Below are 27,563 nucleotides of genomic sequence, written 5' to 3' on the forward strand. Positions count from 1 at the left end.
GATTTTCTTCGTTTTGTGTCCAGAGGTAACAGAAATTCGAAGCTGCTGACCCTAGCGAGACCTCTGCAACCGCAGCGAGCCGTTGTTCCTGCTGCTGCTCGCCGGCCTATATCAAACGTGCGGCAAAGGTAGCAGCAGCAGCAGAATTCGCATATCCAAGAAGCCTTCTTAGACAGCGAAAGGGACCTCTGCTGCCTGCCTTCTACAAACAGCAGCAAGGTGTACCAGCGGTTGCGCCGCCAGTGCTGCTGCAAGATATTGGCAGCTTCTAATAGTGCTTGGCCAATTCGGCGGTAATAGGGAGTGACAAGCGCTCATTTGAGGCTCATTTGGCTCTCTGGTGCTTTTGCTGGGTGGAGTTTTCCTGGCGAGCCGTCCCACGTATCGTGATAACCTCCGAGCTCGTTGTGTATCCAATTTTTATTGTTGTGCGGCAAGAGCAGCAGCAGGTGCTGAGGCAGCAACTGTAGTAGCAGCTTCAAGCCTCGACTATGCCGTCCGATCTCTCTCCACAACAGCAGCTGGATCGACAGGAGCTGTTGCAACAGCAGCTCGCCCAGCCGCTTTTGGGACAACCGCACGAGCCGACGACGGAGCAGGTTTGCCAAGACCAACAGGAGCAGCAAAAGCAGCAACAGTATTTTTATGAGGAGCTTCAACAGAGCAGCTCACACAGTTCCATCCGCAAAAGCAAGAAGACCTCGACAACAAGTGTGAACGGCAGTCGTCATCGATCCCGTTGTTGCTGCTGTTGTTGCTGTGACTGCAGCAGCAGCAGCAGCAGCAGCAACATCGCTAGGCGGTGTTGCTGTGCTCAGACTACACTGCCTGCTGAAGCTTTGAGCAGCAAAGTTCTGCTGAACGTTGGGGGTCGCGTGTTTGCCACGACGTATTCAACCCTCAGAAACTTCGGCCCTCACTACCTGTCGCGGTGCCTGTCTCCTCCTTGGAGACAGGGTGAAACAAGAGAAATCTTTATTGACAGAAACGGCGACACCTTTTCATACGTCCTTGATTTCCTTAGGAATGGATGTCTTTGCTGCAGCAACCAACCCTGGCTCCTCCAGCAGCTGCTGCTCGAGGCCCGGTTCTTCTGCATTAGGCAGCTCGAGCAGGAGATTGAAGAGAGGATCAAGCGAATAAGACTGGAAGGAGTAGCCGTTAGGTGCGAAGAGGCAGACAGGTAAGAAATAGCTCGTAGGTGCCGTGTCTCCCTCGTTCTCTTCTCTGGGTCAGCTCCCATAGCCTTGCCTCCTGGTTCCCTGTCTTGACTTCGCTAGCGTTGCGGCAGAGTCAAGGAAATTTTTTCTGTCTCTTGCAGTCTTCTGTCAATCGCTTTCTCTTTCTCGCTTTTTTTCTTTTAGTCCTGCAGTCTGTCCGTCTGTCTCACCCCTTGTCTGTCCTCGTCTTGCCTGTCGCTTACGTTTTGTCTCCGCGCCGGTGCAGCCGTAGCTTCACCCTCGTATTTGTGTGCATACTGCCGCTGATTTTAAACGCCTGTGCATAGGTAACATATATTGAAATCCTCGCGGTTCTTTGCATATCCATTCATGTTGACATGCATACATGACATGCATACATCTGCTCTTTGCTGCAGAGTAGCAGCAGCAACTGGTGTGGGAGTCGGCCGGCCTCAGGATTGTTTTGCTAATCTCACGCCTCTTGAATCCCCCAACCTGCACCAGCAGTTGTTGCACGGGAATCTCTGCAGGGATCCTGAGACAAACAGCCATGTGAGAAGGCAGCTATTGCTGCGGTTGCTGCTATTGTTGCTGCTTCTGCGGTCGTGGGTCCCTCCTGTCTTTCCTCAGCAGCCCTAGGAAACTGCAATTCTGCTGCCATTGTTTTTGTTGTTGTTGATGCTAATGCAGGGCCGCAGGAGCAGCCGTAGCAGTGAAGTTGGTAGCCATTCAGGCAGCAGCGAAAGCGACGTCTGCAGCATTGTACGAGAGCCCCTTACTACCGGTTCATCATCAGCAGCCCCACCTGGGGAGACGCCGCAAGAGCGGGCAAAGCTTGCGCAGATTGCAGCGGCAGCCGAGCTGGCTGCCCGAGCCGAGTCTTTAAGGCGCTCCCTCGTCAATGATGATCCCGAGCCCCCAGAGCATCAGGTCATCAAAGACTTGGGGGAGAGAGTGCTGCTTACAGACGAAGATTTTTGAGCATCGCCTGCAGCAACCATAGCACCGTTAGGGTGCTGCAGTGCTTATTTGTGTCAATTTTATGCCCGCCAAATATTGCCGCAGAATGGGCGGGGGCATTTTGTCAGTTTTCTTTGAGGGTCAGAAAAACGCCTGAGATTGCTGACGCAGCGAGTGTATGTGTGTACATACGTACACACATACACACACAAGTATATATATACGCCTGTCGTCATTGTTTGGCGCTTGCATTTGCTGTGCGTTGTTCGCATCCGTGCTTGGGTGGAGGTAGGCTCAGATCTGCTTCCTGCCAAAAAGAGCAGTTGAAATCGCAATGCCGACTAGGTTGTAGACTTATGAGCACGAGGAGTTGGCTTTTCTCTTTCTAGAGCATTGCTGCTGGAAATGAATATGGCGCAGTAGCAACCGCTCATTTAGCGGGTCCTGGTTAAACCTTGCAGCTGAAGGCTTTGGACCGCTGGAAGCTACGTAGACAACGCTTCGAAATATGAAATGCTATCTCATATTGACGCTTTTCAGTGTGCATGAATGGCTGGGTGGCTGTAACATCTTACATTTACATTCTGTCCAAGCATTATTGCTGTTGCTCTCGCGTGTTTGCATATAGTTGCTTCGGTGTTGCTGCCCTTGCGTACGCAAACGCAGCATCTATAGAGAGATACAGTATCAAGAGCGCATCGGTGATATTGCACTTTTGAGTTTCTGATGTGTAGCTTCACTTCACGCCGAATAATTGGTCTACGCCGCCAGTAAACAAGAGCAGCCGAAGTACACCCAGTTCATTTGAAGTATGTGGTAGTAGCTTCACAGACTTGACAGGACCAGAATACTGTAAACTGCAGAACAGCGATCACTTGTGCAGCGAAGGCAACGCTTCCGAAGATCTGGGTATTCACGGGAGATTGGCCGAAGGCTTCATGCAACGCGTTGCCTGTAGGCACACATCTAAATCAGAAGTTGCGCCCCAACGCGAAGACGACAGGCATTGTGGGAAAACTGCATTTTGCAGCACCGCCGCGTCTTGCATTACATGAGCTAGATAACTAGAGTCCCAGAGTGACTCGAGCTTCGTTAGCATGTGCATTCGTGTGCTCCAAGCATGCTGATTATGGTGTGCTCATGTGCGACAGACACCGAGGCTGAAGGGTGTTTGCTTGTATCCGCAAGTGTTAAGGAAATTTGCACAAGAACTCCCTTCAACAATCCGTTGGCAGGGTTCCCCCACACCTTTTCTTCCCCGAGGCCCTGTGGTTGTGCTAGGGACACTAACGTGGACTCCCAGTCAGCAGGTTTTCGACTGCTTCTAAATTGCTCAGCACTTCGGTAGAACTGTGTGGTTTATTCGAGCCGCGGGAGCATTGCCTTACTACGCGATTTAGTTACGTCGTTCGGAAGGCCCACCCAAGACAATGAAAGTTCTAAGGGGGGAGCATTTCAATGAGGATGCGCCAACGTGCAACCTGAAACGATCCGATGGACGTTTTGCCTCTCGACCTACGAGTATCCAGGTTTATACCAGCTTAGGTTCAAATCAACGCCCCATTTGAAGAACGTACAGAAAGGAAGACAAGTCCCTGTTGCGCACTGTGATGGAAGCCTCTGCAGTGCAGAGGCAGCGTAAAGCAATTGCTATACAAGGACTAGTTACAGTGAGTCAGAGGATTGAGCCCAGATTTCCGGATAAGTAGCAAAGAGCGGAATAGCAGGAGAGAGGGCGGAACCCTACAACATCGTTTGGGAAACAGCGCTGAGAGGGAAAACCAGCCGCCTTCACATTTTCTGAGCACTAGCCTACGAGGAAGGAAGCGTCTAGGAAAGTAATCCAGATGTGAATCCTACGCATACGGGGGGTCCGAATACCTGCCACCTTCAGCAAAGTTGGAGAACAAGGGAAGATCGCAACGGAAGTATCCGACATTCACGAAGCCCAGAGCCTCACCTACTTGTTCTGCAACCAGCATGGTTGAGTAAATGGAGAAGAAAAGATCATGGGAATACCTAATGTGCCGGAAAGACTAGACGTAGAGCTGCGCCATCAAGGGAACAAACTCCCAAGCTAGTGCAGCCAACCGCCACCTCATGCAATATTGAGAGCAAGCGGGGGAAAAGAAGCTACCTGCCGCACCTGGAGATACGCTGCTAGTCAACTTTGGGATCAACGAAGTTCGCATTCATCAGAAGCTGCTAATGCTATTTACAAAGCCGATCGACCACCTATATTGCATATTGCTGCAACCGACTTCCTGACGCATGGTCTGCAGCTACACTTCTACAGAGAGGACTACAAAAACTGAAAAAATGCGAGCTTAAAGCATACCAACATTCATCACGGGAACGATACGGGGATTTTACGTGTGATCAGTTCATGCCTGGAACGGCCGTCGACCCTAAAACAGGTAAAGCAATTAGAGTAGTAGTTCCCCGCAAAATAGCTTCTGCGCGCTGCTGTTTTCACAATCCATAAGCAGAAGAACAGGAGCAAGACATGGATGGGGATGATGTGCCCTTACTGCATTACGTGACTTGTTGCTGCATGCGCTGCCAAACGATAGCCGCACGTAGACACGTAGCCCACCTCATTGCACCAACTAACGCAACGCAGAGTTTCTCAACAACCGTTTGGGCTTCACTAGCTAACACGCAGGTAAATGTGGATACAGTGATCAACCGCTGACTGACATTGCTACAACAATGCTGTGAAGACAAGCAAGCCAAATGCTCCTGAAAGCAATTTGTGTCCCCGCCGCTCACCTGATGGCATATTCAGCGGCAGTGTCACGAAGGGAAGGCGAGGACACCAACCTGTTCTATGTTGCACAACCCTCCTCCCAGAATAGTTTATCACGGGCAACATCCAGCACGACCTCCTTGAAATTGAGATATACATTTTGATATACAATTTTGCCTAGCCGGACGGTTTTCTTCTGTGAGACAAGTAAGTATGTAACAGGTGCCTGTATCTTTTCATGTGGGTTCGCCTTCGTGCTGGAGTCATAGCATGGCTCAATGGACTTTATGCCAGTCAGCTTCATTTCCAAAGTTCTTGGAACGTTGTGCCCAAATCGCCTAAAGATGTGACTGCGAGCCACATGCATCGGGGGGCGTCTCAACTTCTTCCGTTCAACTGCGGTGCTGCTGAGGGCGGCTCATGTCTAATATCAACAAAACTCGTTACACACCACTACACAAAGGCACCGTCAAGCCCCCTCCCCGTAACGAGTCCCCTGGAATTTCCCCGATGTCTAATAAGACCTGCACAGGTGCCAAAGCATTTTCGTTAAGAGTTCCTTAAAAGCGGTTGACGTTCCCTGCATATAGGTGTCCTGAGCTGAGTGGCTCATACACCCGCTGGTCCAGGGGTATGAGCCACGCAGCCCAGGACGCCACCCGCTGCTGCTTACCATGTGTTGCAACGCACCTTGCTGCACAGCCCAAGGTGCAGAGCAGCATCATATAAACGCACAAATAAACCTTCTTCGCTGTATGTACGGAGACTGCAGATGGCTGTTGCGAATTTTGCATGCGCAAAATTTATCTCCTAGGGGCAAGTAAGAGTGTATGCGCTCGCTTCATATATGCTTGATAACAACCCATAGACTACGATGCACACTGTCCCAAGCGCTTGAGCCGCTGAGTCTAGGGCACATTGAGACTGAAGTGGATGCCAGTTGCATCTGAGAGACTTCCATATTAAGTATTGTAGGCCAAATGCAACTCGCCATTGTCTATGGGCAAGACCCAGGACCTCTGGTATAAACAACGCACAGGCAATGTTGCACTTGTGTTGCGCGCAGGAACATCAGCAGCCAGCTAGCAAACACTTACTAGGCCTACAGTTTCCTACATGTTAGCACAGATGTACGCATGCACCTACAGCAGCCGGAACCTCCTACACGCGGCTACGGTTCTCCGCCGAGCGAACCGCCTTCCGAGATTTCCTATCTTGAAAATAGCCGCCGCTTGACTTTGGTAAGTCATGATCACTCTGAAGTGGCCATATTTATCTTATCTTCATAGATATTTTAATAGCTCTGATCCCCTGCAGGGAGGGTATAACTGCTGCCGAACCCTGCATCCACCAGCCCCCCGGCCCACCCCCTGTAGCTGCGGGTGGTAGTGTAGGCCCATTGCATATTTTGGTGCTGCACATGAGAATTTTGTTTCGCGACTGAGTGGACTAGTAAGCTGCATGTGGCAGTACTTTGGCTTGAATACGTGTCAACACCCTCCTTCGATCCGCCCCTGCTAGGCGACAGGCAGCCGTCATCACCTCCGGTCCAGAGTTGACTTCCACCTTTTGAGACAATCTCAGTGATGTTGTCTCACTTTTGAGGTTTTGCTTGTTCATCCTTGGGGGTTTCTGGCATCAGGAGTGGATCTTTTCCTTCAGCTTGCCATCCCTAAAGGCCTCTGGCGTCGGCTTTCCGTGTCTTTACTCGCCCTGGCCGCCCTCGCGATCGAGGGATTTCCGTCGAGCAGAAAGCCTCAGCCTCCAAGATGTTATTCAGTAGAGTGGGGTGAGGCATCCTAACAGCCTCAAAATTGCTGTGCCCACTCCGGCGACAGGTGGCAGAAAGAGGGCAGGTTGGTAGTATCACAAGCGCGAAGGCGAGCACGCATTTTCTCCTTCTTGCAAGTCCTTGTCCGCCTTCTTTGTTCCGAAATCCCTGTGGCCTATGGATGTATAAGGGTTGTAACAACAAAACGTCTGTGGCAGAAGCGGCACAATGGGTCCTGGACGGGACGCGTTTCTGGAGGCAGAAGCTATTTGTGGGATTGCTGCGGAGTTCCCCTGTATGCCACTGGCTTCCGAAAGTACAGAGGCTGACGAGAATAGTCCCGATCTGCACAGAAACTCAATGTCCCCTCGCAACTTTCTCCCTCTCAAAGCGTCGATGTCCCTGCCCTTGAAAGGGAGACCACCCGAAACTCATTTTTCTAGCGGGAAATACCAAGAAGAGAACTGGAGCGGATGCAAGGGTGTCCACTTAGGTTCATGCCACATGAGAAGCAACGGTTTCGAAACCCACGCCTCATCTCCTCAACGAGCATGTGGTTCGGTAGGCTGCAGTGCGGAATTGCGCACTAGCGATCAGCGTTTACTCAGCCAGGTCTCTTCGAAGGATGTGCCTGACTCTGTGTCAAAGATTTCAACTCCCCAGATTTTCTCAGCTGTTTCTGATGAGTCAGGAAGTGACGATGGAGTGGCCGTTTACATTGATGAGACAGAAGACGACGGTGCATCGGACGGCTTGTTGATCACGGAGTGCCGTATAAGTTCCCGGAGAGCAGCTGAAATCCGCGCCTTCAAGGCTCAGTGGGTACAACAGATGCTCCTGAAGAAGGAGAAACTCCTTACCCCATGTCTCGACAAAGTTGCAAGGGGGGACAGACGTCGGACCTCCAGCATTAGCAAGGAAGTAAATGGGCATGAGGCTGGCGCTGCTGCTCTATCGGGCGGCGGGGATGAGTTCCTAGAGAGTAAACTGAGGGCATTTGCTGCATGCATGGTACCTGAGGCGCTTGAGTATATTAGTCGGAATGGGAAACGCTGGGCTGAGTCCACCAGCGACACTTCAGATTCGGACATTGGAGAATCCCCGCTGGCGTCTTCTCACTGCTCCCGCCGCTGGCATTCAACAACCTCGTTAGGGGAATCGCCTCCACCCGGTAGTAGCCTGCATACTTCGGCAACTTCAGATGCACCGAACCTTGCCACGAACGGTGTGCAGAGGCGAGGGGAGCACACCAAAGAGCACGAACAGCGCGCTGTTGACGCTGCGCTGCATTCATGGGGACGTTTCCTCAAGTACATCCGGAGGACCAGCAGGGTTTTGCCCTCAAGGCAGCGAATAGAACGAATGGCAGGCCTTGAAAGCGATGACGATGACGAACAGGCACCGCTTTACATGTGCCGCCCTGGGTCTGTGCAGAGGCCGTCACCTCTAATCAGTTACAGCCTCACCGAACACCTCAAGGCATCTGGTACAATGTTTTTCAAGCAGTTCCGTAGGCAGTGTCTGCATGCATCTGCTCCGCCTAAACCTGATGCTTCGGGGACGGTAACATCGCGCCAGCAGGAGAGGCCGAGTGCACCTCATGAGTCTTCTTTCTCACCAACGTTGCCTGCTGTTCAGGAATCTCCAACAAGTAAATCTGTAGGTACAGCAGTGGAAGATGACGGGGAAGATCCCCATGCCGAGAAGGACACTGAAGAGACAGTTCCTTTGTATGAAATAAGTGCAGAAACATCGGCGCTCTTCGGCGATATGATGCGGCTAGAGGACACTGCGCGGATGCTCGACGCATCGTGCACCTTCCGTCTGCCAGCAGCTCCGTCTTCAATCGTCTGTCGCGCATGTGTTCGAGCAACACACCGACGCAGCGGATTGTCGGCTTTCTCCTCGGGTACTGGTCTCTGCTCTGCTGCCTCCTCTGATTCTCCTTCCGCAACTACAACTGCAGGTGGCGCCTGTACGCAACACAGACGCACAGGCCATGTGACTCTCTATACAAGCCCACATGCAGCGACTGCTGCTGCACTCAGCAAGCTGATCGCGAATTGTCAAGCCGATAAGAGTCTACGAGCACACGCCCGCCAGAACGTGCCGTGCTCGGCATCTGCGGGAGCGGGTGATATGAAGCCAGGGGAGAGCTGTTATGGGACGAGAGCTCAAGTGGGCAGTGACCCGTGCGTTGTGTATACAGTCCAGGCAGATGAAGACACTTTGGCACTTAGCGGGTTGGACGCCGAGTACTGCGCGCGTGTTGAATGGGCTTCACGGTGGCAAACTCGGGCAGCGTGGAGTTTGGCAAATTTGGACTGCATGCAACTGAATGGAAACGCGTTGCAAGCAAGTGAAACTTCTGCGCCGGCGCATAAGAAAAAGCGCAAAGCTCCTATCAGCAACAATGTGGCGTCGAGTGATGAGGAGGACTCCACCGGTGAGCGCTCCCCTCTTGAAGAGGAAACGCCAGAACCATCGTGTCGCGCAGAGGCAGCAGACGAAGCAAACCGCCAGAGGTCGCTGATGGTTGATAAGCTCGTGTTGGCCCATCTCATGCCTTATCTTCCGCAGTTCAGTCCTCCTTAGGATTTCATGCTACGAGGTGCTGACATGGCGTGCGTCCGCCACCCTTCTTGTCCCTCATGCTTCTTTAGCACAACGGGAGAGCCGAACGGCTGGCGAAACAGTTTGTTTGGCTTTGGCCATTTGACCTTATCCAGCGCACTGGCGCGGGACGCAGAGTAGCTGCAAGCGTCCTCTGCGCGCCACCGCAAGCCCTAGTATAATACCCTTCTGTGTGGCACAATTGTCATTGGCTTCATGTGAATACTGTACCAGAAGTGCAGGATTAGGATGCTAGCGCCTAGCGGTTAAACGAGTCAAAAGCACATATTCAAGTGAGTCGCATGAAGGTGCACTACAGAAGTCGAACAGCAAGTGAAGATTGAGTGCAGTCGCTACGTAGGAGGTGTGAGGGATGGAAGTATTGTGGCAACAGTGACGTTGAGCAAGCTGAATTATTGTGAAACCTGGGAGCTTCTTTGTTTTAGGATATTTATATCACGTCATGTGCCATCTTAATATGGTTTCGCAAACCTGCAGCCACAGGCATGCCGTCAATGTGATGGCACCATTTGACGGGTGGCGGTCCAAAGTTGCACCTCTACTCGGCACCTGTAACGTCAAGGTATGGCCCACATTCCTGCGTATCTCGGCTTTATTGAAGATGAGAGCCCTGTGGGCCGGACTGCTGATCTGGTGACTGTGCTGCCGTTGGCGTTGAGTAGTAGCTGCTGGGACAGCGTCAGAATGAATTATTTTGCTCCGCCTCTACGAAGGTTCGGTGCACCAGCCGGGGACTGGGACAGAACGGATTGTGCCCATTCCCCCACATTTACAGGAGGATTCATTTCAAACATCAAAACTAAAACCATAAGTTCTATGTATTCCACGATAGTTTGAAACTCTGTTGGGGGGGGCATTACGTTTATGACTAATTGTGAGTAACACATAAGCAACGCACTTCCTCCTTCGGGCAGGCCCCTTTGGTAGTCTTGGCTTGTTTATGGAACCTCCGCATTTAACTGTCTGTGCCATTAGTTGTGCGGTGACAACTCCACTCCACTTCTATTGGGTTGCTTAGTGCGTGCATGAGGTTGTTCGGGGCTGTCGAAACACCTGTAACCCTGCAAGCTAAGCACTGCCAGCCTTCGTCAGGGCCAGGCAAAGGAGCCATCAACGCCGGAATTACCCCGTTGCAGATGATAAGACATATTTTCTGAGAGAGAGAGAGAGAGAGAGTGTACAACTATTAGTGGGAGAGGCTAAGGCGCAATGGCCGTCTTCGCTCGACCAAACTTCACAACGCGCCATGCGGATCTGTCATCTCAACGTCAGTTGCGCCCTCCAGGGATCGCTGCGTAGTCCCTAGCACTCAGTCTTCAAATGGCAAGGGGTCTCGCTGACCGTGTTACACAGTTTCTAGAGGGATGCAGTACTGCTGGGGACAACTAGCTAGTCCAAGCTATCATAGATTCAAATTTGGTGCTAGCAACAGGCGAGCGCCAAACTCCACTGTGTTCACGGAGTGAGGCTTCTTCATATGCTTTCAGTAACACCAACTTTTCTTCAATAGCCACTTTCCAAACAACACTTCTGCTTATTGCGTCGGAGTTCCTGGGAGTGCCGTCCATGCATCGAGGGGTCAGCTGTTGGTCGGGTTCAAGGGGATGTTGGAAACATGAAATACACGATGCTGATCTTAGCCCTACTGGTGGACGTCGTCAAGTCAGTGGTCGGTCGGGATGTACATATGGAAGCACTAAGTCCCCTACACCGATTTTCGCTCTGCGAAGCATCTTGCCTCCCTGCTCAGCCCAGCAGAGTGAGGGCGGGTAGCATGGGGTTTTGTTCGTGAATGTTCACAACTCAGCCAAGACGTGACTCCCTTTGGTCGGTTTGGAGTCTTTTTATGGGGAGTGCAGTATTGGAAGAAACCATTTGCCAATCTGACTACGTTGGAACTTGCTGCATTGCAGGAGTGCAGTCAAAGGAACTGGTGTTCATTCACTGCGGCATTTGGTGGACAGCGAAAACCCTAGGCGGTCACACGGCTAGCGTGTAATATTGCGGATGCCCAGTCAGGGGCTGCGTGCAACAATTTGTAGGCTGTTTGCACACGGTAACAACTCCATCGCTAATGGGTCAAAAAAGGGGATCGACGAACGACTGGCGTGTCTCCCCTTAGGAGCCCTTGTCTTGTGATCCCCCACTTGCCTGCAGCCACGAGGATCAGTTGAACTGTCATTCTCCCACAAAACCCGTTGCAGAGACTTATGGAATGGGGGACCTAGTAAAAGCTATACTGCGGTACCTTTTGCTAGGCGCACCTCCCTTGTAGCCGCCAAATGCAACCAATGGTATTCAAAACAATTGTACAGGACCTGGGTTAGGCAAGTAGCTCGGAGGGAGGGAGCCAGAGATGGAAAGGTGTGGAAAACCCTTCTCCAATGAATGCAGGATCCCCTCCCTATCAAAGCTTGCTATCAAAGCGCTCCTCCTGGATCTTAGCGCGAGCCCTCTGTTGTTGAAACAACAGATGCTCGCGCTAAGATCCAGGATGCTGGGAAACGGGCAGAAAAGGAGGTCCGCATTCGCCGTCAGCGCCTACGCCCTCAGGGTTTTTGTGAAGGCCACCGGAAAACGACAAATTCATTTTGAGTTGGCCTTCCAAACATCAAGTGTAGCCTTAAGAAGTCCAAATTTTCCTAAGTGTAGGAAGAGCAACCTGTGTATTTATTGCTTGCAGTCATTTTCATGGCACCTGTTCAGGACCTGCCAGCCAGGGGAGACTTTGTCTCTTTTAACGCCCAAATATTTGACCTGCGGCCTGCGTCATTTCCGAGAACCTCAAAAGCGAAAAGGTAATTGAGCAATTAGCAAAATGTGTGTTCGCAGGATGCGTGAATATGGGGATTGAATTGGCGAACCCAACTCAGAAAAAGATAAAGAAGTAACGGTCTGCTGCTTCTGAATTCGCCGTCAAGAAACCCCGAATGTGGCACCCAGAGGCGCATCTGCTTCGTCTGCAAACGAAAAGACTACGTGGTTGGATAGCTTATATGACCAAAACATGCTAAGGTCCTATACGAACAAAATTTGGAGCGGCACTGTGTGGCGAAAATGCAACGCGACAGCAAGGGTTGCGATGCCTCTGCGCAAGGTGCCGGGCAGTGATCGGGCACAAGTTGGTGACAGCTGCACTAGCAGGCCCGCCTCGAGTTCACTTTATGATGATTTAAGCTTGTACTAATTGCCAGGATTTGTTCTCTCTACTGGACACAGGCTGCAAACAGGGTCTGTGTTTTGAAGCTCTTTGGAGGGGGCTTCGTTTTCACAATCTTCTCTTCTAGGAGTAGGTAATTGCAAGCACATGCCCGCGGGCAAGACGCTATCGGCATTGAACTCAATTGAGAGGGTGGTCCGATTTGCCATTCAGCTGGGAAATTGAATTGGACACAACATAATCATACGGGTGCCACAGATGGCCCTGTGGAAGGCTCGCATGCGTCCCCCTGAAAGCACTGCAGAGGCGTATGTACAGAGAAGCACTGTCTGCAGTTGGTTCTGGAATCCTTACGCTCCCGTAATAAGTAAATGCGGGGCAATGCCGGGCAAGCAAACTCAGTGTTAGCGCATGTTGCTGAAAAGGCTCGGCTGGGTTTGCCTGCGTGGTCCTCTTGCGCCTTGTGCTGCAACGAAATGAGTTCGAAAGCATGGCAGGCGTACATCTCTCAGTTCCAAAATCTGGGGCCTCTGTCCCGAGGACATATACGGATGGAATCCATCTGTGTTATAGTAGGTCTTATCTTGAGCGCAGCATATCTTGTGGAATATCGACCCTGCAGGAATCAGCGGACTCCCTGTCCACGAACGCCTCGTATTGGCTCCCAGCCACATCTAACCTCAGAAATGCGGTAGTGCCCACACCGCACCAATCTAAACGCCTATCAAGCTCGGCGGCCTGACTAGCCTCTCGCCACCATGTGGTCATCACACCCTTGTCAATCAGGTTAGCGGCCTCTGCCGCCCCTTCTGTGTCCCTTACGCAGAGCTCGTGTTCTGCTTGCTGCGTCTCCTCGACTTCGTCCCTAGTGGACCTGAGGTAAACCTGCCGCGAAAAACATCATCTACATCCGCATTTTGAATGTGGAGAGCAGCCCTCCTAAAGTAATCCACCTCAGGTGTTGTTGACTCCTGATAATCATCTAATGCAGTCTATAATGGAATTTTCGTATCGGGGAAGGTCCCCTTTGTCCTCCTCTCAAGGTGTGCTCCCCGCAATTCCGTACAATCACAAACTGGATCCCCACGCCTTTGCCCCTAGCACTTCAGGTGTACTGCGGATGATTCCCATTAAACTCTCCATTATAGAATGGAGGGGAGAGTGGAACTGACATTTGGGTCACTGGGTTGGAAAATTGTATATAACTTCCCGGAACAACCCCCAAATGTAGTGCGCAGCCGTCCTCAGCTGTGCCTACTTTTCATCTCATAGACTCTGGCTACCTAGCTACATCCTCTAACTACCAAAATTCCCAGAAGTTAATACTTAAAGTTGCAAATCATATTCGAGTCTCTATTATAAACAACGGAAGTTCCGAGAATAATGGAACTCTGGGCTCGGAACTGACTCCGGTCTTCAGTGGGGATCAGTGCCGGACCTGTAGGACGACGGTGCCTGACCTATAACTTGCTACCCACCCAAATGTCCTATTCATAGGCATAGTTCTTCTATAAAGCAACAATACTATTTCCTTTCCATCTAGACCTAGTCTGGTACCCAGGTAGTGACTAAACATTTCGCTACACCGCTACACTTAGAGTATTCTTCGACAGGCGCGCGGCGTGGGTTCGATAGTGCTATATGTATGTATTTTTATTTTGGTTCATACATATAAAGTTGGGAATGCATATAAATATATACGCATTAGGTCGTATTTTAGGACTTTCTTGTGCTGAACCCTCATGTAGCCGTCTTGACTCTGCGGGACTGCTCGACACCCCACTACACTGCATGCCCTTGGATACAGGCTTCCATTGGTGTGTGACTCGTTAGAAGAGTATTGGAATTTGCATTTAAAAATTGCTCTTTCTTACACTACCTACCTACCTACAGGTTGGTCTTAAGGCCTCCCCATAAATCTGCAAACCAATAAGAACCGTCGAAGTAGCGTTAATACCGAAGTCAATTCAACGTATTCCTGAAACTGCATTGCCATTCCCACATGGTAATAGCATAGGACTGTTTTATATTTTGTTTGACATTTACACTTTATTTTGGCTTGCTAGGCACCGGCGTTTTTGTCAGCATGAGCATCCGGGGTGGTGCGTGCTGGAGTGCTACATACAGCAAGCAGTATGGGGCAGACCGTTGGAAACTACTGCTGAACGCTCTTGCAGAAGTCCCAACTCAATTAGCGTTCGTTGCGCCTCACATATCTTACAGCGCGGTTCGCTATCTACTGAGGAAGCCGCGGTTTGTGCCGTGTTTGATCCCGAATTGCTTCTCCTATGATGCGGGCCGAAAAGTACCAGAAACGGATTCAAAATGTGCAGGTGGCGAAAGTGCTGAATCAGTCACCCCAGACCCTAGAGTTCAGCTTCCATTTGACCAGAATATGAGTGAAAATGTAGCGATTGTCGAAGATGAACATGTTGCGGCAGAGGCGATGGCCAAAACATACTTTTTAGGTAATTTCCAGACGACATCAGTAACGTAAGACGCTAGACAGGAAGATACAGCTTCTGGCGTCTGCATTCAAACTGTACAGGATAGGTTGTTTATGTATTGCGCCCCTGCAGATGGAGCATCAGCTCTTGCTGGATTTATCCTCGGTGCACGTCCTGGCGAAGTTGTGCTAGATATGTGTGCTGTGAGTACAATATTTACATGTTCCAGTCGTAATGCTGAGCGAGCGGCGTGTAGGTGGGTACGCAAGGCGAGTCATATAGACTTTCTGTTGAGGAAACAAACGACCGAACCCGTGTTTGTGTGAGCATGCCTTTAGGCACCTGGTGGCAAGTCATTGATTATTTTGTCAATGCTTACGCAAGCGAAGGTTCCAGCTTGTGTATTTGGGAATCACAGCATGCTGAGTGAAGCCGATAGTGTCGAGAATGACGATGAAACGGCAGGCCTGTTGGTGTGTAATGACATCAGCCGTGACAGGCTGGCTCGGTAAGCTGAGCTTTTCTCCTCCAGTACACTGTTTATTACCCATGTAAACTGTTTATCCATACGCAGTTGAGGGCAGGTTTTGCAGCTGGACATACACGGGTAATGGTTATGAGTGCATCGCTTTTGTTCAGACTTCAAAACACCCTCAACAAGTTCCTGCCCCCCTACTCTACGGCAGGGTGAGTCACACCTTGACAACGGGTTTCCCTGCAAGCATTCATGCTTCTGGTTTGCATCTAGAATTTGTGCGCCAAGTTTGCGTATACTGTTGTGTGCAGACAGCGGCTTCAGTTCAGTTGTGCAGACATCTGCAAGGGTGGCCCATTCGGTGGGTCCAGCGCTAAGCCACCCCAACCCTCGCAAAGCTGCAGTACAAATGCTCCCTGTAGCGGCAGCTCTTGAGTATTATGAGTTACGTCGGTGCGTGCAACGACGTGTGGGCAGACGTTATGTTGCGGAATGACATGCGTTTGATGATACAATGTATTCAGAACGTTTCGCTCCGTACGACCGAGTTCTCTTAGACGCGCCTTGTTCCTCTGACAGGCACCTTTTGCACAAAGGAGGATCTGCTATGGGGAATTGGTCACTGAGTACGTTTCACGCTGGTAGTATGATATGCGTCTGATCCCTCCAGTCCATTTCGCCCCTATTTTCAAGGGACCATTTTATTGTGGTTGCAACAGTCGGTCGTGGCCGAATTTAATTGCGGTGGCTGCACAGGCACCCCCAAAGCTCATGCAGAACGGCAGCTGAAGATGCTCCTCATTGCCTCAAAGCTTTTGAAGAAGGATGGCATTCTTTTGTACAGTACTTGCGCTTTGTCGGAGCTAGAAAATGATGCTGTAGGTGCACAGGAGCAGCATTGCAGCTACGCTGTAGTCAATGTGCAAATCGTGACTTCGATTGCCCGAATTAAAAATGGCTGCAATCAGTTTGAGGGCGCTGAGGTGTGATATATTTTGGAGTAGTTTTGCTTGTCCTCCCACTTTGGCGCCATTTGATACAGGTCATTGAGAAGTTTCTGAAGAAGACGGCAAGGAACATAAAGGTACTGCCCCTCTTCGATGGCGAGTGGCCTGCGGAAGTCAAACTTTTAGAGGGGAAAGGATCGGGGTTGTGCAAAACCACAGAACACAGCGACAGCTCAATTATGTTTTTCGTTGAAAAGTTGAAGTATGGGTATGCAATGCTTCCCGATGTATCTAGATTTGGGCCTATGTATTTTTGCCGAATGCAGATTACAGGGCACTAAGAATATCTACATCATGTTAAACTTACTACATTGTTGCTGAGCTGCGGTGTAAATACAACTTTGTTTTGTGTAGGGGTAATCCTTCTGTATATATCTGCTTAAATATAAAATATGAGTATATGCAGACCTCAATTTTTCAAGGGACCTTCTCACGAAGTCACTTGAAAAGCTGGAAAACATTTGGCTTTGTGGGATGCTGCGTGGAGGTGTGCATGGTGCGCGCCGGGCGGTATTGAAACAAAACAGAAAAAAATTGGACGGCGGCAGCCTTCGAGCAGTGTTTTTTTTTGGGAACTTCCGGCAATTTTAATGTCGTGTTGCTGCTAGGTTACTCTCTTCGGCACTGAGCAGATGAAGTGATTATCAGTTGGAGCCCCGGGGAGTAATTGCCTGGAAGCCGTACTTGACTGTTAGCGGGCGCAGATTTGGCTGCTGCATGCACACAAGCTCAGCGCATTGCAGTAATATTCAGTTGTGCCGCATGTACGTGAAGCTTCATTGGAGGCGCATATTAACATGCTGTTCGCCCTCGCTTTTCCTACACACTTTCCAGATATTCAGCAATATATGGAAACGTACTTGAGATTCTCGGCCCGCTTCCTTCAAGCGCTGAATACGAATGTCTCCGAGCTGTTGTCGCAAAGTCGATTCGTCAACATCTACACCCTTTGTCTTGCAGAACACCGCTACTGCTTTCAACATGGCAGTGTCGTATTCGCTGCATTCCTTCTCCACCTGCGGGCAGAAACACCCCGCCACTGCATGGCGAAATTGATCTTTGTTGGCAGGTATTCGCATTCTGTACTCCATTCGATAATTTTCACTGCCCTCTCAGGCTACTGTTATGTGAGGCCTTTCAGAGCATTTGGCAACCAAATGCAATGGGCAAGCCCTCGTTTGTGCAGATGCTGCCGCAGATAGTATATTTAGATTTTGCGATGTGGCAACAACAGTGTGCTTTAGCAGTAGGAACGCCTTGTACCCGCTGGGCTACTTCGCTCATCATCTGCCCAAATTGCTGCCGCTCCTTCTCGAGTTGCTCCTTCATGCTCTGGTGGCTCAACCGGTAGCACTGAATTCTCTTTTCGGCCTCCTGCGAACCCCAGAACCCAGGCAATGCCGAAGGAAAAAGGCATGCGCATTGAATAAGATGAACGTCGTCTGATAGTCTGCAGTATGTTAAAGCCAGATCCTTAGGGGATACTCTTCAACTTACGCGGATGACGAGAGCGTCAAATTGCTGGCGTTTATTTATCATTGCCTTTTCAAGGTTTGCACTGCGTACAGAGAGATTCACAATTATTATAAATATTGTTGAGAATTCGCTACGATATCCATGTTCTAATAATGATATTATAGAGTTAACAGCAGGGGCGCTTAAGAGAAAGAGCAATTGACGTCGAGCCACCCACCACTTGGTGCGAAGCTCCTCCCGCTCAGCTTGTGCTGCCTTGTGAGCTTCTTGAGCCAATTGTCGATATTCTTCCAGAGCTTTCTGAAGTACATACAACAGGCACTGTAGCAGTACATCAGAAGGCAAACTGCTGGGGCCAAATACAGCCACTGCATCGCCTAGCACATAAGGGAGAAAGCATGCTCTCACACACACTCACCCTGGTTCTTTCCTTTAAATCCCTTTCAAAATTTCGGCAAGCGGTTTCCGCAAGTTCTCGCGCTTTGATTCTCTCTGTTTTGACTTTTTGGCGTTCCTGTCGCGCTGCCTCAACAGCTTCTGTTGCAAGGTTTCTGTACTTTCGAACAATGACGTCGACCTGTTGAACGAGCGACTGCTTCAAGTTGCGTTTCTCCTTCTGAATTCCACTGCGGATCAGCTTAAGCTGACGCTCATACTGCATGCGCATTTCTGTATTTCTGGCGCGCTCTTGCTCCAATAAATACTGAAGCTCTTCTGCGGTTCTTGTGGCCTGCAGAAGACACCATCTTTTTGAGCAGTATCATATCAGCATTTTTACTGCGTTTCGCCAAACTTAATGGAGCAGTGCGGGATATTGCTTACCTTAGTTAGCTGCTGTTGATTTGCTTCAACCCATCTGCGATATCAGGCACGAGACGCAGTGAACGGCACCATATCTGACACAGCAAACGCAATTTTGCTCATCCGAAAACACTTGTGCATTTTTGTGCCTTATGTGCAATATAGTGTGTAAGGCTTGCGCTTTCTTACGTAAGTTGGGGCTGCGCGGCGCAGCCTCCCTCGGGAACAAGAGGATGATCAGTTCGAACGTCTGCCAGTTGCTGCATGTCAACATGTGCAACAGAAGCAGACGCATATATATGCAGCATGTGTGTTTGCGTATGCGTACAATGAGTAGAGCATACACGATAGTTTACGTGTGATTGGCATATGAGTGTGCAGTTGCCCGCTGGCGGGAAAAGTAAGCAAGGAGGCAATTGTTCGTATCTGCGTAGACTGTGAGCTTGCCGCATATGCCTCATCAAGCTGAGCCCTCAAGAGCTCTCTAGAGTCTTCTTCGCTAGCGATACGCGCCGTAAGCTTTTGAACCAACTGCGTGAGTTGTTCGAGCTGCAATATAACAGAAACAAACAAAAGGGAAAGCAAAACACTTGGTGTCAGGACCACAGCACCCACGAGGACGAGCAGGATTTATATGAGGACCCTTATGCTTCTGATGAGCTGCCTGCAGGTGAACAGCAACTCGCTGACTTGTTCTTCCACTGCATTAACACCCAAGCCAAGATCTGCTGGTGCTGGGGCATCGTGAGCGTCGGTGGCCGCCGCATGCCCGGGAGTGCAGGGAGAGCTGATGGTTTCAGACATAGTTGCTGGAAGGTTGTGAGTTAGAATGATTTTCCTATTTGTTCTTTGGACATGGTTACGACCTCGGATAAAGTCCCCCGGTCTGGGCAGGCAGAAAGTTCGTCGCTGGTTGGCGGGCACTCTGTTGTGTGGCGGAAGTCCAGGAGAGGTAAGACCTTTGACTGTCTGTTGAAGTATCTCGAAGAATATAATTGATTCTTCCTTAGTGGAAGCAGTTTCGGTTAGATCTTGCCCCCGCCTCACAGCCAGATCAGCGCCTTGGGTTACACAACAGCAAATGATCAGCTGTACTGCTCTTTGTGCAGTCCGCAACTCAATGATATGCGACTTCGGACTGAACAAAAAATAAATTGTTGCCCATATTTACTTTTGACGTCGATGGTTACTTAAAAGGAAGCATTTCTCTCCTGTCGGCTGCAGAACGCATGACCACGATGACCGGGGGCTGATCGCAGGCCCGTGGGCCCAGTGACCGGTGGAAACTTTTCCTCATTTCACAACTAACCAAAATGTCCCGAGTAGAAACACATTTCGGATGCATTCGTAGATGCTTTCCTTACTCCCCTGTATTTTCTGGCAAGAGCTCCTTGTCCCTGCCCCGCCCAAGGGACTCGTCGGCAGCACTGCAGACCACCAGCATTTGATTTAACTTCCGCAGAAAACTCTTACTGCTCAAGGAACGAGAGGCCTTTGTTTAATTTTGTGATATTCATATCGTTTTCAGTGCCTGTGAGCGCAAACATAGGAGGAAACAATAGTAGAAGCGCTACCATTCGATTAATTTGTCATCCTTTGACATGCCAGAGGTGTCGGCGTGAACTTGCTGTCAATATTTCCGCCCTCAATGGACAACTACTCTATCCACTCTGGGAAATGCTCCAGTTCAGGGGCCCGGCTGCGTCCTTCTTTGGCTGCAGAATCCTTAGTTGGTCCCGCTCCTTCCCCCAGCCGCTCCAGAAGTACGTGGCGAAGTCTTGAACGGAATCCTTGGGGAGTCCGTCAGGGGATAGAAGGGTCTGACCAGTCTATAGCTTCTTCCTCGCGCAGTCGCCATGGCGCACATTCAGTTGCTGAAAGGCCCACATCACCGGCCTTCATGAAGCTCCTCTCTCAGCGGTCGCCCCGAACGCCTCCTTCTGAGGGTTCTCGCAGTCCTAGCGTCATGTCTCAGCTCTCAGGGAGACGAAGAGTCAGCAGCCCAGCTATAGCTGCTCGGGCCTGGTTGGATACCTCTTCTCCTTCGCCATCGCAGTCCCCTGTAGCCCGCGCAGAGCTGGGCAGCAGCGGTCGGGGAACCGAAAGCCCTCAAACTTTCACTGTCCTTTCCCTCCCACACAGTAAAACGGACAGAACTAAGAGTCGTGATGAATCAGAGGACTGCAGGGGACGATCTGGTAGCAGTCGACGTCATGGCCACCGCAGAAGTCACAGTAGATCCAGACGTGAAACACAAGACAAGCGGAAGAAGGAGGGGACTGTTCTCTGCCCCAAGAAGCGCAACCCGGAAGAACTGCATTGCAAAAGCGCGTCTCGGCCTCCTCCTAAAAAATTGATGTCTCCCCGCCGCCTTCCCCCTCCAACCTTTGAAAAGATATTGTTGGGATTAGTAGACGGCGACTTCACCTCGGGAAACGACGAAGTTGATGTTTTTGGCGGCAAAGCTACTGAACAACACGAACCGGCTCCTCTTGCGCAACAAACCGACGAGGAATGCTTTTCTGTTTCTGTTGAGCAAACCGACTCCATACAAGGTAAAGTTTCCGCGTCGCATCGGCAGACGCCCTTGGCTTGGCACCCCAAATATGGGGGATAATGAATTCTAGAGGTTCTAAATCCACGAATAGGCATTAGTATAAGCAGACAACACATATCTGTATTCTCACCCAGCGAATGACTTGAAACCTGTATCTAGGTGTCTAGTTTATGTTGCTGGCTTCTCCCTCTACGTGTGCACAGGTGACGAAGTTCGCATTTCATCATCTTTTAGCCCACCTTCCTCAGGTCGATCATCTGTAGGAAATAGATATGAACATCATTCTCAACAAGACGGCGTTATACCCGAACACTTTCTTTATATACCCCCTTTGCGTCTCTGCGGGAACGCTGCCGAGGAGAGGCGCCCCGTCCCCTCAATGATGCAGCCTACGGGGGACGAAGAGCAGGCTTCTGTCAGGTAAGACACTGGCTGGCACGTTCACAACGTCACAGAAAGTAGCAGTAGTGTTATTGTTCTCGTGACGCTACGATGGCCCAAGCTTTGTTCAGCAGAACGTGAATTCAAGACAGGCAGCGCAAGAATATCTTCCCTCTGGATTGCTGCAGGGAAGATAGGCGGCACATTGCAACGCTTTTTTCGCTGGAAGCTGCAGAATCCCAGGCACAAAAGGCTCGCCTTCAGGAGCAGCTTAGGGAAACAACTCCTTTTCGTCTGAGGGAGGTCGGCGGCTCATCCCCCTCACAGAGTGAAGGGGTGGAGATAATCGGACCTCCTCCAGGAAAGTCAAAGCGTCGCGAGCGCTCCACTCTCCTGGAAACGATTGTGAGGGAACATGACTGGGAATCAGGAGAACAAATATTTGAAGAAAACATTCGCATATCTCCAGAGCAACCGCAACAAGAAGAAACCTCACAAGGCCCGGAAATATTACAGTGGCACTATTTCGCCAGTGACGAAGAGCCAGAGGGAGAAAACGCAAGAAGCAAAATTTCCGAAGCTGGAACCCACAGCCCTTGCACTAGCGAGCATCGGAGCCCCATGACGTTAGATAATGCGGCAATTTCAGCACGAGCAGATAATGTGCCAGAGCTTCTTCCGGAAGAATGCAGCAGCGAAGAGGTTCCCGGGGCATTTGATGCGGTATGGGGGCGTTCTGCGAGCTCCTCTCACGCTGCACATGATAGTCTCAGCAAGGCAAGTAATCAGTCAGACAACGGGGGGGACCTGCATGATCTGTATAGTGCAAACGGGGCTGCTAACAGGATGAGAAGAATGGTAGATTTCCTCAGCGGCACATCTCTGCACTCTGAAGATGGCGAGGCGGATAATGGGGGCACTCATGGCACAGTGGCTGCAGATAAGGGATCTGATGATGCTTCTAGTGACGGCAAAGCGGCGGTTGAGGGCTTGTTGCCAGGTGCAAGAGCAGCAGCAGCGGAATCATCAGCTGTGCGTGTAGAAGGAGACCACGGAAATGCGCCGTTGCTGCGTTTGGGAGACCCGGAGGTGTGGGAAGTTCGCTATTCCACTGCTGACGACCTTTCTAGCACTGGTGAGGAGTCGCCTTTCAACTACAAAGGAGTCATATCGGCGGGGTCAGCAGTTCAAGAAGGTAAGGCCCAACGGCCTTCTGAGGAACAGAACCAAACAGTGGAGTTCGAAGAGGAACAAGAGATGCGAGAACACGCGTACAATACGGCACCTCGACGTTTTGAAGAAGACCAGGAAGCCTCCCCAGGGCAGTTCCCTGAAGAGCCTCCAAGCACAGCATCTAGAGAGCAATCAGGGGAACCCATGCTGGACTCGACACGAATGAGCAGCTACACCAGCACCCGGTTGCACTCCACAGGCAACTGTGAGCAACTGAGAACTGCTGCGGACGAAGCTGCAGCAGGCCCCCGTGTTACTACGGAAGTGCAACTTGCTGCTGCTGCCGATGACACCCGACTCAGGTCCGTTCAGTCAATGGCAAGCGATGACGCATCAACTGAAGCTGCAGCCGCTGGGAGGTCTTTTGCATCCTCTCACCACATGCGCAACTCGGTGAGTAGGGTTTTCAGAGCAATTTACTTGCCATTAGCTGTTGTTTCCGATCCACCAACGGCGTGCCATGCCACTTAGAGCTGTCCTCATTCTGCACAACTCTGCACCTACTTCGTGAGAACAGTTACAACAGCAGCATCCGTTCAGCGTCTGGTACACCTGTCTCTGCAGGCTTCTCGGAAGCGTCAGCGAACTTCAAAAGATGACACCGCAGGGACCTCTGCGGCGTCATCGCATGCAGGGGAACTGGAAGCTGAAGAGTGGGCAGTAGCTCGAGAAAGCAAATGCGTCTGCAGCAGCACAGCTCAGGTGATGTTTAGGGAGAATAAGAACGGACAGCGCTTTGAGGGGAGTGGAAGCGAAAAGCTGCTGCGTAACGGGTTGCAGGTGGCATATACACCAGAAGCGCCTGCAGGTGCAGCAAGAGCTGCAACTGATGCTAAAGCAGAAGTCGAGGCTACTGCCGAAAAGGAGAGGTCATGGACAAGAGATACAGAGCCTATTCAAATAGTGGTCCTGAAATCATCCGATGACGCCATTACTGTCGAGGCAGACGCGTGGCATGAGGGCAGCACATTCCTTACCCACGACGCTGAGAACGAAGGGGTAGTAGGCCAGCATACCAGCCGCCAGAGCAGCGCCTCCCTTGGTGACGGAGACTTCGCTGTACCCTTTCACCACTACAGCGCTTCTATCGTGCCCTCCCGCAATCCAGACGCGGCAACTACTCGTTCAATTGAAGTCGTCGAGGCAATCAGCAGAGCTATCAGCGGGTGATTGCTGACACCTTTAGGAGATTTACACATATGCATGACGTAGAATGCTCGTGCTCTGTTAAAAAGCACGCGGTATCGTGCGTTTCAGCGCACAATTGAGCGAGGATATTTTCGGGTCAACAAGGGCCTTTTTATTCATAACAGGATGAATGAGATTCGGATTTGTACTGCTTTTTGTGACTCTGCAGGTGGGCCTTCGGTCCCCGACTGCATCTGCTGATACTTAGCTGCATGTTTTTGGCTGTGTGGGCGCTGCTTCTGGTAATATATCTGTTTGACGGTGGTAGAGGCCCTCGTCAATTTGTTGGATTTGCCGTGGCGCTCTCGTTTGTCCTCGCACTATGCACTGGAGCTGTTCAGCTGACAGGGTCTCTCTTCAAGTGGAAAGCGCTTAAATGCTCTCTCGACCTGGACCTTCGTGAGCGCATCCTTTTGTCGGTAAGATTCCGTCAAGAGGCAAGAAGAGAAAGACGAACAAAACCGTGCTTCAAAAAAATGCACACACGATTGCTTCACTCACATAACAGTTGTTCTACATCTCCATGACACAGTTAGGAAGTAGTACTTCCCTGCTAGATGCCGAATGCCACTGTGCGGATAATTGCTCTGTTGTGATTAGTTGAAAGTACTGCGGCCAGAAGAAGAAGTGTTTCATCAAGCTGATGGCACGAGAGAATGCGGGAAGTTGCTCCAGCTCCTGTGCAACTCCTTCGTTGGTAAGCATGAAAAGGCTTTGCTGGCAAAGAGCATCAGACCGGACGTAGGTAGTCATATGGGAGCACTCGAGCCTGTTTCATCTTCACCCAACTTCCTCAGTGCGCAGGCTAAAAGAACGACATACCTGTTTCAATCGGCTCGTTGGGGTCTTGGTATCCCTGCCTAGAGATATGTTTTCCAAACCAGAGTGCTGAGGGTTAAAGCTGAGTTGCGTCCGGTACTTTCAGACTTACTAACGCACGGTTCTCCAGGACTGGATGTTGGCCGCACCATGGGACGGCGTTTTATTGCAGTGAATACTGTCGCGGGTCTCGGGGCCGCTGCCTTTATTGCTGGCCTTGTGTGCAACGGACAAGCAACGGATGCCTCACATCGCCTTCAAATTCAGACAGCAGGTGAGCTTTACATGGCAGTTTGCCCTAATGTATTCATCGCTAGCTAAATCTCGTGTTGGATTGGATATGGCTTTTGCTTGCCTTTGCCACTCCATAGCCGGTTTATTAGCGCTTCCACATTGTTGTTCACCTCTGGAGGTTCCCTTCTGCCTCCTGGTGGTATAGCTGCAAGTAGGACGGCTTCACAATGCTCGTGGCACTCTTCTTTAATGCGGGCCTGCTGCGCCAAAAAGTACCAACCCTTCTGGAAAGATGGAATGTCTAGTCCTATACGCTGCTCTGTCATTGTCTTGCCGTGTGCGTTCAATCTCAGATGCTGTGGCAGTCGTTGCGGCTTTCCTGTATTCCATTTTGCTGCTTTCACTTTCATATTATTTGGCAACGCCGCCGACTCCAGCTGCCGTGAGACGGTCTGTTGAAATGCATTCGGCATTTCAGTATCTGTGGACCCTTAAACTGGCAGACTTTCTCCTCGACAGAAGCGCCGTGACTCCAAGGGTAAATCGGCGGGAACTCTTCACTGTTGCATTGGGCATTTTGTAAACTGTTGCGTGCCTATTAGGACAGCTTTTGTACATAAATCGACAAGGCAGACCTAGAGCAGATATGGGAAGAAGGCATGACGCAAGAGAAACCCTCAGAATACGCTTGTTTGCTGTGTGCCGTTTTTTTCAGTCCGTGCAGGATCTTCATTTACCTTCGATAGATACCCGTCGTTCTTGCGCCTTCGCTTCCACCTTAAGTCCTCGTCTGTTTAAACAAAAAAACGAGCCAGATGCAATTTCCTTCCATACAACTTCAAATTCATCCCAAAGCAAATATTTAACGGCGAAGGTCGTCCTGGCGCATCCCACAGACATCCATCTTGACGGGTTTGAAGACTTGCGGAGAGGCCAGCGGGTTCTTGTCAAGATGACTAGTGCACCCGAACACTCGAACGCCAGCGGATCTACGAAAGCGTCCTCTGTTGCTTACCTGAATTTACTTTGGTGCAGCAGTCGCTGTGCGCTTGAAGAACTCCGTATTCCCCTGTCGTCTGGTACTGTGCAACCGTGTGACGAGGTTGCTGTAGCGGGGAATAAACGAGGCGCTGCATCAGCTTCTGTTTTAATGCAGCACGAGAATCCGCAAGATGTCATGTGCAAGCTTCTAGGCATGCTACAGGACGAATCTACTGATTTGTTTATGAACAGCCGAATACGCCGCTACCTCAGCGACGCAGGAACACCGCTCTTATCAGCCTCCAATGCATATCCCCTTGTTCTTCACATTCCTATACGCTCCATTAATTCTGGAAGGCGCTGGACATGCGGTATGCGCTCGTTGAATTGTGATATTGCATCGCTAATTTCCTGTTGCACGCTGACGAACTTCTGCAAGCCAGGGAGGAAGAGTATCAGAAATGCTGACCAGAAGGCCACTGCTCATGTCGAATGTGACGAAGGGAAGGACATATGTGAAAGCGTCCCATCAAGGTACAAATCACATGGAAACAAAACACCAGCAGTTGGGCCGTGGAAGGTGCATGATCCCCCCGCTACCCGCCCCCGGTCTGTGCACATGCATGCGTGTGGAACTCACGGGCAGCAGCACTGTCCACCTACATGCACCGAGACTCAGCAAGCAGGCTTACCGCCACGTGCACACAACAACGGTGAAGCAAGAGGAGCAAGGAGTATTGAGCCATTCGCCTTACTTACACTGTTCTTTGCGTCTGAAGAGCAACGCCAAGAATTCAAAAGATGCGTACTAGCGGCAGCTTCCTCCTAGTCAGCTGCAGGTGTTGGAAGTAGGGCCAGCTCATATGTGTTTTCCATTTGATTTTTGTCATTTATTGTTTACTTTACGGCTTGCATAGCAATACACCCTCTTGCCATGGTCCTTCTCAAGGCGACCGCTTGCTCAAGTGGGTGAATTAACCGAATTGATTAATCTTCTGTAGTTTTGTTATGCACTACATTGTTTACCACAGCATTCTTCCACTGAAAGAGTGGAAGTAAAAGGAGCTAGCAAAGGTGCGACGTCCTGCCGCCTTCTGTATCTGTTTTTTCGTGTTCTATCTCATGCAGCACTCTGACAGCCTTGGCACTTTGCTTCGCTGTTAAGGGTGGATGGGTCTCTCAAACTTATTTTCAAGTAACTAGATTTAATGAACTAACAGGATCCCGGGTCATAATGTGCGTGCGCCTCCCTTGTGGGCGGTATAGTGCAAGTCGGTGCATTCACCCTGCTGCCTACGCTTAGATAAGTATTTCCTCAGTGGCCCTTTAGCCGTATAAAGCAATATTTGCTATCCAGGTGCTAAAAGGCAGATAAGCTGAAGGAAACAAGTACTGCTAGAAGATAGCTCTCCGTTGCCACAGGAGATCTAGACACCAGGCATCAACGCATTGCATGCATGCAAAGGGATGTTCCAAGGCGCTAAACACCTCTTTTTGCCCACAACCCCC

At 50.5% G+C, this 27,563-nt stretch overlaps 5 protein-coding genes across 5 annotated transcripts; 4 read left to right on the plus strand and 1 right to left on the minus strand.

Moving 5' to 3' along the window:
- Window positions 1-491: 491 nt before the first annotated feature.
- On the plus strand, window positions 492-2,162 carry EMWEY_00009360 (potassium channel tetramerisation domain containing protein, putative; the record flags this gene model as incomplete). The annotated part of the gene is made up of 4 exons (XM_013482418.1): window positions 492-599; window positions 1,107-1,183; window positions 1,598-1,733; window positions 1,872-2,162. 4 exons carry the CDS (start codon window positions 492-494, stop codon window positions 2,160-2,162), a joined length of 612 nt encoding a protein of 203 aa, XP_013337872.1.
- Window positions 2,163-6,889: 4,727 nt separating this feature from the next.
- On the plus strand, window positions 6,890-9,256 carry EMWEY_00009370 (hypothetical protein, conserved; the record flags this gene model as incomplete). The annotated part of the gene is made up of 1 exon (XM_013482419.1): window positions 6,890-9,256. One exon carries the CDS (start codon window positions 6,890-6,892, stop codon window positions 9,254-9,256), a length of 2,367 nt encoding a protein of 788 aa, XP_013337873.1.
- Window positions 9,257-14,541: 5,285 nt separating this feature from the next.
- On the plus strand, window positions 14,542-16,665 carry EMWEY_00009380 (hypothetical protein, conserved; the record flags this gene model as incomplete). The annotated part of the gene is made up of 7 exons (XM_013482420.1): window positions 14,542-14,923; window positions 15,035-15,105; window positions 15,241-15,410; window positions 15,542-15,589; window positions 15,689-15,738; window positions 16,134-16,255; window positions 16,420-16,665. 7 exons carry the CDS (start codon window positions 14,542-14,544, stop codon window positions 16,663-16,665), a joined length of 1,089 nt encoding a protein of 362 aa, XP_013337874.1.
- Window positions 16,666-17,028: 363 nt separating this feature from the next.
- EMWEY_00009390 (hypothetical protein, conserved) lies at window positions 17,029-19,465 on the minus strand (the record flags this gene model as incomplete). Its single annotated transcript, XM_013482421.1, has 9 exons — window positions 17,029-17,097; window positions 17,245-17,400; window positions 17,648-17,758; window positions 17,882-17,942; window positions 18,078-18,160; window positions 18,279-18,590; window positions 18,683-18,716; window positions 19,098-19,210; window positions 19,352-19,465. 9 exons carry the CDS (start codon window positions 19,463-19,465, stop codon window positions 17,029-17,031), a joined length of 1,053 nt encoding a protein of 350 aa, XP_013337875.1.
- A 1,162-nt stretch (window positions 19,466-20,627) lies between these two features.
- EMWEY_00009400 (hypothetical protein, conserved) lies at window positions 20,628-27,253 on the plus strand (the record flags this gene model as incomplete). Its single annotated transcript, XM_013482422.1, has 10 exons — window positions 20,628-21,216; window positions 21,422-21,638; window positions 21,788-23,225; window positions 23,397-23,998; window positions 24,190-24,439; window positions 24,621-24,717; window positions 24,946-25,113; window positions 25,427-25,611; window positions 25,789-26,588; window positions 27,220-27,253. The coding sequence occupies 10 exons, from the start codon at window positions 20,628-20,630 to the stop codon at window positions 27,251-27,253; spliced, it is 4,380 nt and encodes a 1,459-aa protein (XP_013337876.1).
- Window positions 27,254-27,563: the final 310 nt, after the last annotated feature.

Source organism: Eimeria maxima, genomic scaffold, assembly GCF_000499605.1.
Source record: "Eimeria maxima Weybridge genomic scaffold, Emw_scaff61, whole genome shotgun sequence".
Lineage (NCBI taxonomy): Eukaryota > Apicomplexa > Conoidasida > Eucoccidiorida > Eimeriidae > Eimeria > Eimeria maxima.